Here is a 15,392-nt window from a genome sequence, read left to right on the forward strand (position 1 = left end):
AATCAAAACCATTGCATGAGAATAGTTTGGAAACATGGAATGAAGATCAGCTCTTAAGCAGTTTTAAGCTCTTTTGAGGTCCAAGGACACTTGGACGGGAAGATATAAATAGACATGCTGCTCAAAGATGAAACAGATCTGAGAGAAGGCAGGCGAGACATAAACACAAAACTATAATCTGCATACGAGTAGGTGGAAACAAGGGTGTAGGTTGCATCCTGTGTGTTTCTGCAATTGTAAAGAATACAATTGCACCAGGGGCACAGACTGCAAGGAAGGCTGGACTAAATGTAAATAATTCATGTAATAGGTTACTTTATGTACATGAAGTAGGTGGATACGCACAATACATGTATAACTGGCTGTATGTGGTGTACAGGCCTACAGAATGCTTGAATTGAGATTTGAAATGGCTCAAAATGATGAGATTTGACAATGATGATGATCATTTAGTATGTATAATAGTGCATTTTTAAACTATAACACATGTAATACTATGTGTATCATATGTGTCATATAACTAATATAACTGTCAGGTATGTTGGATACGTCTTCATTTAAACAAAGGTAAGACTGAAATAATTGTTTTTGGAGCCAAGGAAGAACAACTAAAAGTTTCTTATGTGGAAAACTACAAACGGAGCCAGAAACGTCTGTGTAATCATGGACTCACCTGAATTTCAGTCAGCCTACTATCACCTTAGACTTACGTCTCAGCAGGATTTGTAAAAACACCCATGCATTTGTCTTCAAAAAACTTGCCTACTGTAACGGTGTCTTTAAAGGACTAACTAAAAAAATCAGATTTTCACACATCTGGAACGAGCTCCCAGAAAACTGCAAGTCTGCTCCAACTCTAATGCAATTAAAGTCAAGGCTGAAAAGACCTTTCTGTTTGCCACAGCCTTTCACTGAAGCAATTTTTAGCTGCAGTGTGACTTTTATTCTTTAGTCTTGTCTCTTTTAAACCTATTCTATATTAGCTTATTCTCCTATTTTCTAGCGTGTTTTTTAATGTCTTGTTTCTTGATGTCTTCCTACTTTTTTAATGCATTTTAAATGCAATGTTTAACATCTTTAAAGGTAATCTTATGCCCCTTTAAAACACTTTGTTGCCTTGTATCTGAACTGTGCTATTCAAATAAACTCAAGTATGATTTGTGAGTACTTTATACAACACTGAACATTGGATATAGGATTGAAATACTGAACTTATACTAATACTGAACAATATTAGCCCATTTAAACATTATAACTACAGTATAATCAGGCATAATGTGAAAGTATTCAAACAAAAGTTAAATGCTGTAACTACTCCAATCCGCCAGGTGGCGCTGTGCTGACATCATCACTAGCTGCGGACCAATCATCGGTGTCCATCGGTTTAAACAAGAAGCGCGTACAGCGGATTGATTCATGTTGGTGGATTGAGCGAGAAGCATGAAAGATACAAGACAAAACAGACAATTATGGAAATGAGTTAAAACAGATATTTAAATGGAGCTTCGACGTGTTTAATCGAAACTTGTTAATAAGTGATAAAGGCGCTGATATTATTAGTTTCGTCCTCGTAGTTAACGGTTAGCAAAAGGTTTAGCTATCAGGCTAATCTTGACTGACGGATGTCAACGGTGCCCTCCTCTGGGTTCAACGCCCCTCTGCCCGTCGATTTGAGTTAAGTTTGGGTCGTTAGCACGGTTGAAGCTGTCATGTCGAACATGAAGCCATTTAAGCCGGTATATATGAAGACGTACGGGAAGCAGAGCCGAAAGGTTTCCGCCTGGATCTCTCCTGAAAACCGCAAGCAGGCTTTCGACAGCACAACATCAACGGACGGTGACATCTCCGTGTTTGAACCTGCGAGGCCGAGGTAACGGGGAGAGAAGACGCATGATTATGGTTGTGATTCTTCATTCTGTCACCGTCTTATGTCTTTAATGTTGTATTGCGATGGTTTCCTTTTCATAAGGCTTTACTGTAACTTGAGCTTTTAAAGGTGCACCATGTAGTCATTTTTGACCAAGGGGAGAGATCTTAATTGACTAAACAAACTAAATTCTTTGTTTTGTATGTACAAACAAACACACGTTCATACTGTTTTACTTTGTTTACATTTGGCCGACCCTGCCACCTTTTCTAGCTTCAAACAAGTATGTTGAGATTCCTAAAAAGGGATCTAATAATTGCAAAACATTTTCCACGCAGGGATGTCAGAACTAGATATCACTAGATATCTCTCCATTGGCTAAAGTTCATTGCTGACTGATGGTGTGATCTGATTTTTTTTGCCTGTTACAGATAACAGCTTAACTAGCCCTGTGTGTGAGCTGATAAGCCACACACAACTTAAGAACAGAAATGTCTGATCTGTCTGAGGTCATCCAGCAGCACTGACAAGTCGGCTGATAAATAGTTACTTTAATTTTTATAGCTGTCAAAAATCAGTGCAATTATCAGTATCTGCTCCCGGTGTGATCATCTGTTTTTCATGTTGCAGAGGGAGGAGGAGAAGTGTTGCTAGTCACAGAGCGGTGCGTCCTGCCAAGAGAACGGCCCTGACCAAGTTGACCATTGATGAGGAGAATATCCCCTCTCCTTCAAGTCCTCAGCCTGCTCTGCAGAGCAAGACAAAAAGGTCTGTGAGCAAACATGCAGCTGCTCATTGTAAGTGATGCTTTTATTGTTTTTTTTTTTATTATTATTAATATGAATTGAACCATTTCTTTATTATTAGAGAGAAGAGGACTGGTGGTTCCAGTTGTAGAGCAAGCCGCCCTGCTAAGCGAAAAGCTGCGTTACATATGATAGATATCAGCAGTGATGAAGAGAACGTCAGCAGGCCCTCTCCTCCGTGTCCTCAGCCCCCTCATCGGAGCAAGACAGCAAGGTGTGTTCACCAAATGAGAACGAGTAGAACACATTATGAAAGCACAAAGAATTGTAAGCAGGTACATAATTTTGTGGCTCTGGGTTTTATTGCCACAAAATAGTCTGATTTGTCATCATTGGCCATAACAGAGGACTTTAACATGTGGGCAACAATGCAGCTGCTTTTATCAGTTCTTGCAGTTACCATCATTCTTCGTGAATGCTGTGTTTTGTGCTCAGATCGATGCCTGCTTTTTTTAAATATCAAGAACAATGATACGTTCTAGGGGCCTTAAATTATGTATTAAAGAAGTTTATTTATCTGTCCAGCAATCCACAAAGTATTTTTTTGACATGACGGAATGCTTCTTCACATTAGAGAGGCTGAAACCAGGTTTAAACCTTTAAGTGTTTGCAGAGATTTTTGTAAACAAAAAACAGCCTTTAAGACATTTAGTTATGAATAAAATTAAACATTGTTCTTGTTGTACAACAATAATAGCACGATAATATATCATGATACAATTATATCTTGTTTATCCTGTCGTTATCTGTTGTTAATTGTATTCTGTTTCTGACCAGATTTTCATAACTGACCTTTGAACTTTAGGATTTTGCCTGGTATACCATTTTCAGAAGTACATTTTATATTCATGTATTTCTGAAATGATTGTTGTCTCTTTGCGTCAACAGGAAAAGCCGGATTGTGTCTGTGCCAGGAGCCTTAATGAGGCAGAGACGCGAGCAGGTTCCAAGGACCAGCGAGAGTGAAATAGACTCAAAGTCCCCTGCAGAATGTCACGAAGGCTTGGTTCAAATGAAGATGGACTCAAAGTAAGTATTCAGCCAGTGAGTTTGTATTTCCCTTATTAATGAGCTGACAAGTGTCTGCTTCATAAGATTGGCTTTGGCTCTGCAATAAAAAAATAGCCCTTTCATTCATTTAGAAAGAGCCAGTCTGGTGGCACAGCAGGTGTTGGAAAAAACATGGTTGTCTAGCAAAAAACAGTTCTCGGCTCAACTTTCTTGGCTTTGCAAGATGCTGCCTCAGCCAACTTATTATCTGATGGATTACTTTCTAACCTGAACAGCATTTCTACTGTTTACCTTGCAGCCATTGTGACAAAAGATGAAACCCTTGCCCCTTGTGATAAACGTCTTGTAGTTTTTGGCATCTATTAGGCATCTTGTTTTAACATTGGGCTGTTTTCAGTCTGAATGCCTGCTAAATGTCCTCAATAATTACTGTTATAATTACTTCCTCCTCTTCTTCTTTTTCTCAGTGTTAATCTTCCTTCCGCGGGACGATTTGTAACTCACCGCAGACGTGCTCTTACTGCCAAACCCAAACTCCCAAAAGCGACATTCAGTATACTCAACTCTTCTGATGAATTTGCTTCTCGTGCATTTGGTTCCAGTAAAATTCTTCAGCCTTCCAGGAGAAGGAGGGTCCCCCCACAATATCTGGTGTCAAGTGCGGAGAACTCGTTGAATGCTGCAGGTGCCGCCAGCTTCGCCACCATCCCCCTCCGAGAGATATCTCTCAACGAGTCGGCAGATCACAGCATTGCACTCTGCCCCAAAAAACCCATCTTTTGCTCTACACCATCAGCGGGCCCCTTCAACAGACGACCACGCCTGAAACCCTTGTCTATCAGTGATCAATCTGCTACCCCTCCGTCCATTTCGGTAAGCAGTATCTGTGTCTTGAGCACGTTCCAAGAGGACCTGAATTCACCAGGGCAGCCCTTCTCTCCACCAACTTCTGCAGCACCCGTTGGGCTTCATTCTGAGGAGAAATCACAGTCGAGCCTTGCTGAGCAGGAACCTTCTGGTGATTTATTTATGGAAGCCAAGAGCAGCAGCGAGGAAGCCAAAAACCACAGTGAAGACAGACAAACCAAAAATGTTGGGGAATTACCAAGTCTAAATCTGCTCTCTACAGAGGACAGTAATAGCAGCAGTCATTTTGTGTCAGCGGCAGGAGGTCTAGAGTGGCTGATAGAGGCTCTGAAGGAGAAATGTTTGACCGAGCACTGCACTGTGAAGCTGGAAAGATTGTGTAGCCTCACTGTGACTCAGCTGTGCAGTCAAACAACCTACTCATCCTGTTTGGGAGATTCAAGCTCCATCCACAGCCGGCAAGCAAATGAACATCCTCCTTCTGTTGATCTATCACAGTCTTTAGAACCGTCATTTAGTCTCAATTTATCTGTGACTAACAATAAAACCAGTGGTTGTTTTGAGTCGGTCAATAGCTCTGAGTCTTCTGAACGTGTAGCTTTAGCTGTAGACTGTACAACCTCAGCTGAAGCGTCTTCCTCAAAGGAACCAACAGAGCCGCCAGAATCAGTATTGCATGTTGAATCTACTCACAGCACAGACAGCAGCGTTGAGTTTGTTATGGGTACGCAGTTACCTGCCAGCAGCTTCCTACCAGCATTACTTGCTGATGAGGAGGCCGCGGCAGTAAAGGACAGATGCCTTACTAAGAAATGCAAAGTTCAGCTCAAACAACTGAAATGGTCCGTACAGCAGAAAGAAGCAGATGCAAACAGGTCTGAAAATAACTGCACACAAGACATTGAAACCTCGGAAGATCTTACTCTTTCAGGAGAAATCGCTAAGAGAATATCGGCGTCTTTGAGACAGCCAGTAAACAACAGTAGTCCGGCAGCTGAGACACGGTCTAATGACTCAGAAGCTGCGGAAAAGGCAGCGCTGCTCACATCAATGCTGAAGGAGAAATGTCTAACTAACAAAGTCACTGTTGCGATAAAGAGAGTAACTTTATCCCAGTTGAAAGACATTCTGCAGCTCAGAGACAGAAAACGCAAAGCATCTACAGATGTATCAGCCAGGGATGACCAGACCAAGAAGCCCCACCAGTCTGACACTGACACTAATCACGGTAATAAAGACACCTCTTTCATAGACTTCAATATGCGAAAAAGAGGCTCAGCTAGCTCTGAAGCTTCAGACAAAGAAGAAGTTGTAAAGAACTCTTGCAACATTCCCAACAAAAGAAAAAAGACATCTCTGGCTCCTAAAGACAAGAAAAGGAGGAGCACATCCACAGATCGACCCGGGACCTCCAGGAAGGCATGTGTGAGCGGTCTGAGCGTGAGCCGCTGGAAAAACAAAGATGCCGCAAGCACACATGCGTTCAGGGGAAGGAACAAGGCCGTGGACTGCAGCATCAACGAGCTGATGTCTACAAAACACACACGGCCAAGGGTGAGATCACATGGCACACAAACGCACAGTGCTGCTAAAACATTTGGCTATTTACTTAATGTCTGTTGGCAACTTTGATTATAGATAATAAAAAAAATTAAACAACATTAAGACTTTTTTGCTAATGATGACATTTTCTAAAATATTTTAAAATGTTTGGTGATTTATTTTTGAAACGGATGCTAAATGTCCTCTTCAACCAGGAATATCACAAAATGAGGATGTTTCCCCTTCTGGCTTTCGTCGGGCTAACTGACATAAAACATGTTTCAGCCTTACCTGATTTGTCTGGTAAATAGTATTATTTGAGACTATGTGGAGCTCCAGACAGACATTACAGTGGTTGCGCTGGTGCATTGGCATTTAGTTGCACCTGCACATTATTTAGATGAACCCAATGATGCCTTCTGATTTGATCTCTCAACACATTATGTAAATGACTTTAAACAGGAATACCATGCAAACATGTATAAAAGTGTATTTCCTCATGTTTCTTTGCGTTCATGCATTTTGCACGCATCCATGGTTAGTTAGGAGCGTAACTGTGTTGGCAAGATAGAAAACTGAGGTGAAATGAAAGTTTCTAAACACTACAAATGTTGCTCCAAATGCCCATCCAGATGAGAAAGAAGAGAATATTTTTAGCAGCCTTCATTGCTATCCCTGACAAATAGTTTTTGTATTGTTTGAGGTGTCTGTATTTAAGATTCATGCTGATTGCCTAATATTATACTGCCTCCTTAATGTAAATAATATAGTAATGTTTGTTAACATTCAAAGCATTGAAAAATAACATTTAAAAACTACATAGACAACATTCCTTTCACAAACCGTACTCTTTTAACGTCACTGGAAATGAGTGAAGTCTAAGTCAACAGTAAAGAGTTAGCTGGAACACTGTTTTTAAGTGTACATTAAAAAAAAATAATTTGTTTATATGTTTTAAGACCAACTTAAATGTCACAAACTTCTCTACTTCTCTACTACAGTCACCTGTGATTCAGTGTTTATTGCGAGGAAGGATTTGAAATGACTGCAGTTGGAGCTGCTGTATTTTTTGATCAACTGCGATATCCATCCTGTGTGTAGGAGCTGTTGGGAACCACCATGAATTTCTCCACCCCGGTGAGAGTGAGTCGACTCAACCTGTCATCTCTCTTGGCTGACTTCACACCTAACACACAAACCTGGAGCCGACTCAAAGCTGCCCTCTCTGTTCATCGCAAAGGCCTTGGTAATACACATGGGCAACACTAATTTATGTTTGTCCCTCAATTTTTCACAATAATTGATATATATTTTTTAATGCTGTGATCCCCATCTTCCCTTCTGTTTAATATTCCCCATCTGTGTTTTCTTCAGTTCTACGCACGCCGGGGGGTTCAAGTCCGTGGGTGCTGGGTTCTCCCGGAAGAGCGGAGTTAGCAGATGTCAGCCAGGATCTCTTTGCCTCAACCTTACGGACCCCGCTCCCAAAACACCTCCGGTCACAGCTGATGAGCAGCAACTCTCACGTACGGTATACACAGTCAGCCATGAACGAGTCACAAGAGCGTTAGGGTTAGAGTTAGGAATGATCTAAAGTAAAAATGGCTACCATCACCGTCATGTGTCATTTTTGTGATGGCTCTGTATCTGAAAATGAAAACCTCACATTTTATCTCCTGTACTAATACAGGTTGAGTGTGAGGATGCAGATCTGTCAGACGCAGAGAAGGTGTATGCTGAGTGTGGCCAGCAGCGCCCTCTGCCATGGGAGGAGTGTATTCTCCCTCAGCGCATGAAGCAGTGTGTGAAGATTGGGGAGGGGACCTTTGGCGAGGTCTTCTCCACCACCAATGCCTCTGGAGACACTGTTGCACTCAAAGTATGTGTGTTTTGAATTGTTTTTCCTCAGATTTAACAAGGTGATGTAGACTGTTTGTCATCTCTTTCATCTTGTACAGTTTTCAGTGAGGATGACTTCACTGTTGGACAAAAATGTTTTGTGACCAAATCACGGTTCACTTGCTAGCTTTTTCTAGAGCTTTTGAGTGTTTTTCATGGTCTTCTTTCTGTTATTGAAACTTGCTCAGGTATCATTTCATGGTCTTAGTAGGGAATTCCAATTGCATGATATCAGGTGGTTATAGTTAACATCTTGTGATGATGTAATTTGCTGAACTCTGTGGGAAATAGTTGAAGGCTGGTGCATGTACCTTGACTTAGTGTTTTAGTACATTTTCTGTTTACTGTTCAAGAGTGAGTCTCTACACTCAGCAATGTTATGTTAAATAACAATAAAAATTAAAATAAGGCATGTCAGATTTCAACGAACCACATAGTTGCTCAGTATAAAAGATTTGTCATAAATGTTCAATGAAAGTATGTGTGTAAATTCTGCAGTTATTCAGTGGATTCCTGTCTTGACAGATCATCCCAGTAGAGGGCAGTGAGAAGGTAAATGGAGAGGACCAGAAAACCTTTGGAGAGATTCTCCATGAGATTATTATCTCAAAGTAAGTAGTACAAACAAACACTACACATCACAGCACTGACTTCACTGTAGCACTCTGACATAGCCTGCCTCAAGTAAAATATATGCATTAAAGAAGTGACATGAAAACCTTCAGCTGGCTCATAAGGTCTGATAGTTTCAATTCAGTGACAAATAATGATGAGTTTCTCTGTCAGGGAGCTGAGCAGCCTGAAGGAGAAGCAGCAGAATCAGACCCACGGATTTATTGGACTCAACGAGTAAGTGCTCTCCCTGCTTGCTTTTTTTTTTTTTGTCTGCTGGCATCTGTTCATCAGTTTGAGCATTACTGTTACTTGACTTGTTCCCTTGCAGCCTCCACTGCGTTCAAGGCGGCTACCCTCCAGATTTCCTCAACGCTTGGGACGCCTTTGACCAGAAGAAGGGCTCTGAGAATGACAGACCAGGTCGGTGAATTGGATTTCTTTGTATATTGTAATTTTACAAGATGATCTGCCTTTAACAGGGGACAAAAATCTATGATCTACTGGTCTATGTATTTGTCAGTTTCTTTAAGTATTTCTTTGTCTGTTTTTTCGTAGATTTCTTTCAAAAGGATCAGTTATTCATAATCTTGGAGTTTGAGTTCGGTGGCGTAGACCTAGAGAACAGCAATGGAACGGTAAGCACTCCACATCATAAAGATGGCAGCTCGATGCCTCCCCTCTGTGCCATGCCGTGTTCTGTAGTGATGTCGAGTATTCATCAATCATGTCAGTGACTGCTCAAAACATCGAACTCGGCACACTCAGTCGCACTTGAGTTATAAATTCACAGCCTCAAGTGCTTTTTCGAGTTTTCTTTTCTATGGCCTGATGTTCTTCTTAATAAAGTGCAGTCGAGTGTGTCTGCTCCTTAGCTTTTATGACTTAAAGTTGAAGTTTTTGCCAGTTTCTTTTCCCATAGCCAGAGTCTGAATTACTCAGAACAGACGTAAAACACTGTTATTACAGGAGCTTGAGTTCATTCCATTTGCACACTAGCTGAAAAAAATATGCTCAATAAATAAATGAAGAGACTACATGCATAAAAACAGTCATTAGTACTTTAATGCCAGTTAGATTTTTAATATTTATGCTGGAATTAATGCCGAAGGAAGACCGAACACAGAGCTGAGCATTGACATTTGACTGTTTTTGTGTTGTCAAGCTGACGTCTTTGGGGGTAGCAAAGAGCATCCTTCACCAGGTTACTGCTGCCTTGGCTGTTGCGGAGTGTGAGCTACACTTTGAACACAGGTAGAGTAAACACTTTCTCACACACCCTCACAAATGATTGCATAGTTAATAATACTAATAATGAGCACACAGACGCCATTAAGATATAGTCTGAAAAATGTCAGAAAACAGAAGAAATGTCCCAAACACTATCTTGTTTGGGTGACGAAAAGTCCAAAATGGAAATATATTGAATTCGCATTAAACAAGATAAAAAAGTAATCAGGTTTAAGGCAGTGGAGTCAGAGGATTTTGGTGTTTTATTGCAGTAAAAATGACCAAAATGAATAAATGGTTTGTCAAAATCGTTGCTGGATAATTTCTTTGGTCAACTAATTAATTAATGACTAATACTGTAGTTTGCATCCTAGTTGCCATAAAGGTAAACTTCTAATGGCCACCACAGGATTTCTGTGTTTTAAGTAGACCCACAGAGCTGGCATGAGATATTGTCACCGCACCTTTGTATAATTGTTGAATACATACACATACAGACAACTTCCATAACACCGTTTTTTTTTGTGTGTGTGTGTGTGTGTGTGTGTGTGTGTGTGTGTGTGTGTGTGTGTGTGTGTGTGTGTGTGTGTGTGTGTGTGTGTGTGTGTGTGTGTGTGTGTGTGTGTGTGTGTGTGTGTGTGTGTGTGTGTGTGTGTGTGTGTGTGTGCGTGCGTGCGTGCGTGCGTGCGTGCGCGTGCGTGCGCGTGTGTGTGTTAGCTCAAAATACATAACCAATATATTAGACCTGACAATGTTTGCTGTTTCAGGAAGCCTACAGGTCCTTATAAAGTCTAAAAATATCTTGAATTCGGGTTAGTTGTGAGGTCCACAAACCAAAAACATTATACCTAATTAAATGTATCCATTTTATTTTATCGAAATGAGTTCTCTCTGCTTAAAGATCCGCATTTCTGATCTTGCAAGTCTTTAATGCAACACTATGTAGATAATTGGCATTTAGGCATTACGTCATAACAATATTATTTGTAAAAACTTATATCATGACGTAAACATGTATGTAAGTCTGAAGTGACACAGTGCGGGAATAAGTGATGAGGGTGCAGAGTGGCTGAGACAGACACCATTCACCAAGACACTGTATCATCAAAATGCTTTTGAAGCTGTTATTTCAAGGTAGAGAACTAACGTAATGTTGCTTTAAACCTTCTGCTGTATACTGAATTTACTTTATACTTGCGCTTTAATTGCTACATAAAACCTGCACACATGCACCATTTACCTTTCTACTCAACTGCAGTGCTTGAATGATAAAAAGATGATTTAGTCCAAAAACCTGTCTTCAATTCAAATTACCAGAAAGCATCATAAAAGCATTACATCTAAGTGTGTGATACCTGTAGACAGCCTGTTTAGTTGCACACATTAAACTTGATGCCTGAGGAACTTAACCTGCCACATCATGTGTGAAATGTGGCATGCAGACTGGTGGTGTGAGGCGGCTGAGTGACGCAGTTGGTGTGTGAGCACCATCAGTGTGATGGATGATTTGTTGGTGTCTTGTAACAGCAACTTCACCCCGCTGTGCTGTTTACTGCAGGGACCTCCACTGGGGCAATGTGCTGGTCAAAACAACCAAGCAGAAGAAGGGGAGCTTCCTCCTGAACGGAGCAGCCCACTCTCTGGAAACCAAAGGGGTGCTGGTCCGCATCATTGACTACTCTCTTTCCAGACTTGAAATCGGTCAGACATGCATATATATATTTATTTTTTTATTTTTTATTTTTTTTATTTTACCTCCCCACAAATATTACACTTTCTTAGAATCACAAGCTGATGAGCATGTTTTGTTCTCTCCAGATGATCTGACCGTGTCCTGTGATATCTCGAAGGACGAGGAGCTATTCATGGGCCAGGGGGATTACCAGTTTGATATCTACAGGCTGATGAGACAGGAGAACGGGTCAGTGCATTTATGTGTCAGTGGCCAAACTCAGAAACAGCCAGTGCGCTTTCCAACTGGAGTTTGTGTGCAACGCAGGTGTCACGTGGAGAAGTTTAAAAGTCGCCTATCAAAAAATCTCAATCCTTTTATAAACATATAATAATAAAATATAGAAAGTGTAGGATAGCAGAGCCAACATAAGACTACTTATTGATTTGACTTGACAAATCAATATGTTATCTAGGAAAGACTTTTTGACAAGAAAGTCAGCTGATCAGAAATTCTAAACAAAAAGGTTATTCTTTTTTAAAATGTAAAAGATGTAGCCTACCATACATAACTTAACTGTTAATTACAATGAATGCATGCAGAGAAACAGATCAGACTGAAGTTGTCATTTTGGCAGGAAATATACAGCGTAGGTTACAGTTGGTGAATAAAGGCTGCAGCTTTTTAAGGTCAGAGTAAAGATCCCATGGTTTGTTTCCCAACTGCTTGAAAAGTGACAGGGGCGCGCCCTCGCTGTGACTATCTGCTGAGAGTCCCTCTGTTGATGGTTGTTATCTGCAGCATCACATGAAGTAGGGAAAAGTATCGAGCAGAAAGAAGTCGAGCCAAAACCTCTTTGGAAAAATTACTTCAGCAAGCTAACTGCCTCCCGGCTTTAGCTTCATATTTATTGGTCGTGCAGTAAGTTTAATGTGGTAGTTATCTTCTCATCTAATTAAAACATTTTACAATTTTTTTTAACTATGGGTTTTAATCCAGCTCCTTTACACCCTCACACCAACATCTCAGAGGTACTGAGTCATCGATTCATTAATCTTCCACTGCTTTTTTTTTTTGTCCGTCTCAGAAACAACTGGACTGAGTACCACCCCCACACCAACGTGCTGTGGCTCCACTACCTCTGCTCCAAGCTGCTTTCCATGAAGTACCGTGGCTCGGGAGGGAGGGGTGCCAAGGACACGCGAGAGGAGCTCACTCGTTTCTATGGCAACGTCCTTCAGTACAGCTCTGCCACCGAGGCGCTGCAAAACTGCCCCATGTTTCAGTAGTATCGCATGAAGTGTAAGGATGCTCACGCAGACACTTTAGGTAGCATGAAGACGATGCAGCGTGTCAGCCGTCACTGATGACCCCCGACATGTAGAGACGGTTATTGATTTCTATTAGAGACAAAGCTCCTGAAGTTTACCTGATGTACAGAACTGTCACTAACAAAGGTTATTAAAGTGGCCATTTGAAAAGGATGTATTTGTATTTGTCTCTTGAAATTGTTTAGTTAGATTTAATTAAGCATGCTCTTGCTGCTTATTTTAATTTAATTATTCTTAATAAATTTCTGATATTGAACATCGCGGATATTATGCATTTCACCCACCTCTGACATGTAGTCCATCTTGAGAAGGTGCCATCCGTAATTTCATAGTTGTGGGGTAATTTGATGTTTTTTTTCCTTTTCCTTTTGATACATCAGCACACAGAGAAGCACATACAAAAACAAAATATTTTATTCAATTTCTTCATTAAGATTATCATACATTTTTGCATTGAAACAAGCTTCATTTTGGTATGGTGAGTCGCGTGTGTCCGTTTTTGACGAGGATCTTGATTGAATACGTCGAATGCTTCCATACTCGAAGAGACACTTGGTTCGTTGATTTTAAGAAATGTACAGTTGCCTGGGGTAATCGTTGGATGAGATTTGTTGCGATTTTTTTTTTTAAAAAAGGAAGACTGCTTTAAAAAAAGATATGGAGACATTCCAAACTATACAAACAAGATCCGGCAGGCCTATGTTCTGAGAAAGAGGTCAGGCATGTGTTTGAGAAGCACTTTTTGGTTGAGCTTTGAGGCAATGTTTGAGACGGCCTTGCTGGTGATGAGCCCATATGTCTGTTGATGTCGTCACGTCTGCTCATGTGTTTGTGTTTATGTGTGTGTTTGTGTGTATGTTGGAAGCAAACGGATGTGTATAAGAAGCAATGAACTGTATATGAGGAAATGTACTTGCAGCTGCTGCAAGTGTTTGTGTGTGTATGTGTGTGTGTGTGTGTTAATGTGTGTTTTTGTGCTCAGAAGGAGAAGTATTTGGTGAACCACTCCTGTTTTAGCCCCTCTGTCCCCCTCTGCTCCAGGTACGGGCCCCTGCAGAACACAAGAAACACACAGGTGTTCATTTACACACAGCTGTCTCTCATAATTTGGATTCAACTTCTGATGATTTCTTCAGAGGAAGTGACTGACTGCTATCTTTAGAAAAATCAATCAAATAATACACAAAATGAAAACATCAATGCTTCAAGAACAGTAGAGGAAGGCAACTCAAGTACTGTCCTCAGCTACAGATTTAAGGGACCTGTTCACTGTTTTACATTCTTTAAATCGTCCATACTCTACCTTTACCTCCGACACTGTTTAAAACATTCACATCCACGTATATGTGCTTGTTGATTTCTTGATTATGTGGACGTGTTTTTGTTCTTGGGTGATTCGAGTATCTTATCTCTGAACAAGGCTGGAGTTATTTATAAGATGAAATAAAGGAGTGGGTTAGGGCTCTCTTTTTAGATTTGTAACTTGACTGCCAAGATATAATAATAATCATAATAAAATGCTCGTACCTGATTGATTGGGCCTGCAGGTGTGCATGTGGCTCCTGGCAGGAAGGCGACACGTAGCGGATGCCCGTCTGCGGGGAGGGGCAGACGGGGAGGGGGGCAGTGGGCGCTGGGGTCGGAGGGATGCAGGAGGTCCGGGATCTGGTGGAGCGAGGGATGGAGGGGGAGGACTGTTGGCTGAGGGAGAGGGAGGTGTGCTTGTGTGGAAGAGAGGAGGTGGAGTAATGGGGGGAGACCTGGGGGTGGGAGGTGGACTGGTGGGGCAGGGTTGAGGAGGAGTGCTGATGGACGGAGGAGGAGGAGGAAGACGATGAGGAGGACTGGGGGAGGAAGATGCTCCTGTCGTAAGTACCGGCGCTCGGGATGCTGGTGACACGAGGAGGGGACTCCACGCGCTTCCTCTGTTGGGAGAAATCAGCAGAGTTTAGGTCACTGTTCCAAAAAAAAGGAGTTTTGTCCATTTTTTTTTTAAAGTTGTGATTTGTCAAATATGGTCTGAATTTCATGGTAGCTCCCAAAAAAATTAGGGGGCACAGTGAGAATTTGTACCATGCATCTAAAATTCTGGCCATATCATACAGATGCTCTGCTACCAAGCAATTAAAAGAACACACTTACTCTCAACGCATTTATTCAAAAGATAAGTTTGTTGATATTTTTCTGCTTATCAACAGATTCCACAAAAACACACAAACGAATGAAAAAGTATTGACTCCGCAAAACCCAAAACCCCAACATTGCTTAATCCTCCGAGTGGAACAGTAGAGCTCCATTGTTGTCCAGATTCTGATAAAAATTAATTAATGAGCCACAGTTCCTTCACTGTGATGACAATGGGCACTGTGGTTTATATCGAGTCAATCCCCCAAATCATCGTTCTGCTGTTGTTAACACTAACTGGGGCACAAAACTTGTATAAATCACCAAACTTAAAATCGTCCCCAACAAATGCACCATCAACTCTTAATGTCTGAGCACCTTCATCTAAAACCTCTGGTGCCCACTGACCTCATAAAAAGCCTTTTTAAAAA

The 15,392-nt window shown here is 41.2% G+C and overlaps 2 protein-coding genes across 5 annotated transcripts in view; one reads left to right on the plus strand and one right to left on the minus strand.

Annotated features, from left to right (window-relative positions):
• Positions 1 to 1,374: 1,374 nt before the first annotated feature.
• haspin (histone H3 associated protein kinase) lies at positions 1,375 to 12,990 on the plus strand. The gene is made up of 16 exons (XM_037102757.1): positions 1,375 to 1,870; positions 2,498 to 2,635; positions 2,735 to 2,887; positions 3,562 to 3,702; positions 4,152 to 6,105; positions 7,195 to 7,339; positions 7,468 to 7,619; positions 7,784 to 7,972; positions 8,518 to 8,603; positions 8,779 to 8,841; positions 8,936 to 9,027; positions 9,163 to 9,242; positions 9,770 to 9,858; positions 11,393 to 11,535; positions 11,653 to 11,755; positions 12,594 to 12,990. The coding sequence occupies exons 1-16, from the start codon at positions 1,710 to 1,712 to the stop codon at positions 12,793 to 12,795; spliced, it is 3,891 nt and encodes a 1,296-aa protein (XP_036958652.1). The 5' UTR covers positions 1,375 to 1,709; the 3' UTR covers positions 12,796 to 12,990.
• Positions 12,991 to 13,233: 243 nt separating this feature from the next.
• Positions 13,234 to 15,392, minus strand: part of fam184b (family with sequence similarity 184 member B) — a 29,143-nt gene continuing 26,984 nt past the window's right edge. For all 4 annotated transcript variants that reach the window (XM_037102744.1, XM_037102736.1, XM_037102725.1 and 1 more), the window contains 2 exons: positions 14,365 to 14,762; positions 13,234 to 13,888 (listed from right to left, as the gene is read on the minus strand). In XM_037102744.1, coding sequence (XP_036958639.1) covers positions 13,816 to 13,888; positions 14,365 to 14,762 — 471 coding nt within the window. In that variant the 3' untranslated portion in view covers positions 13,234 to 13,815. The remainder of the gene's footprint in view (positions 13,889 to 14,364; positions 14,763 to 15,392) is intronic.

This window comes from Acanthopagrus latus, chromosome 1, assembly GCF_904848185.1.
Source record: "Acanthopagrus latus isolate v.2019 chromosome 1, fAcaLat1.1, whole genome shotgun sequence".
In the NCBI taxonomy this organism is placed as follows: domain Eukaryota; kingdom Metazoa; phylum Chordata; class Actinopteri; order Spariformes; family Sparidae; genus Acanthopagrus; species Acanthopagrus latus.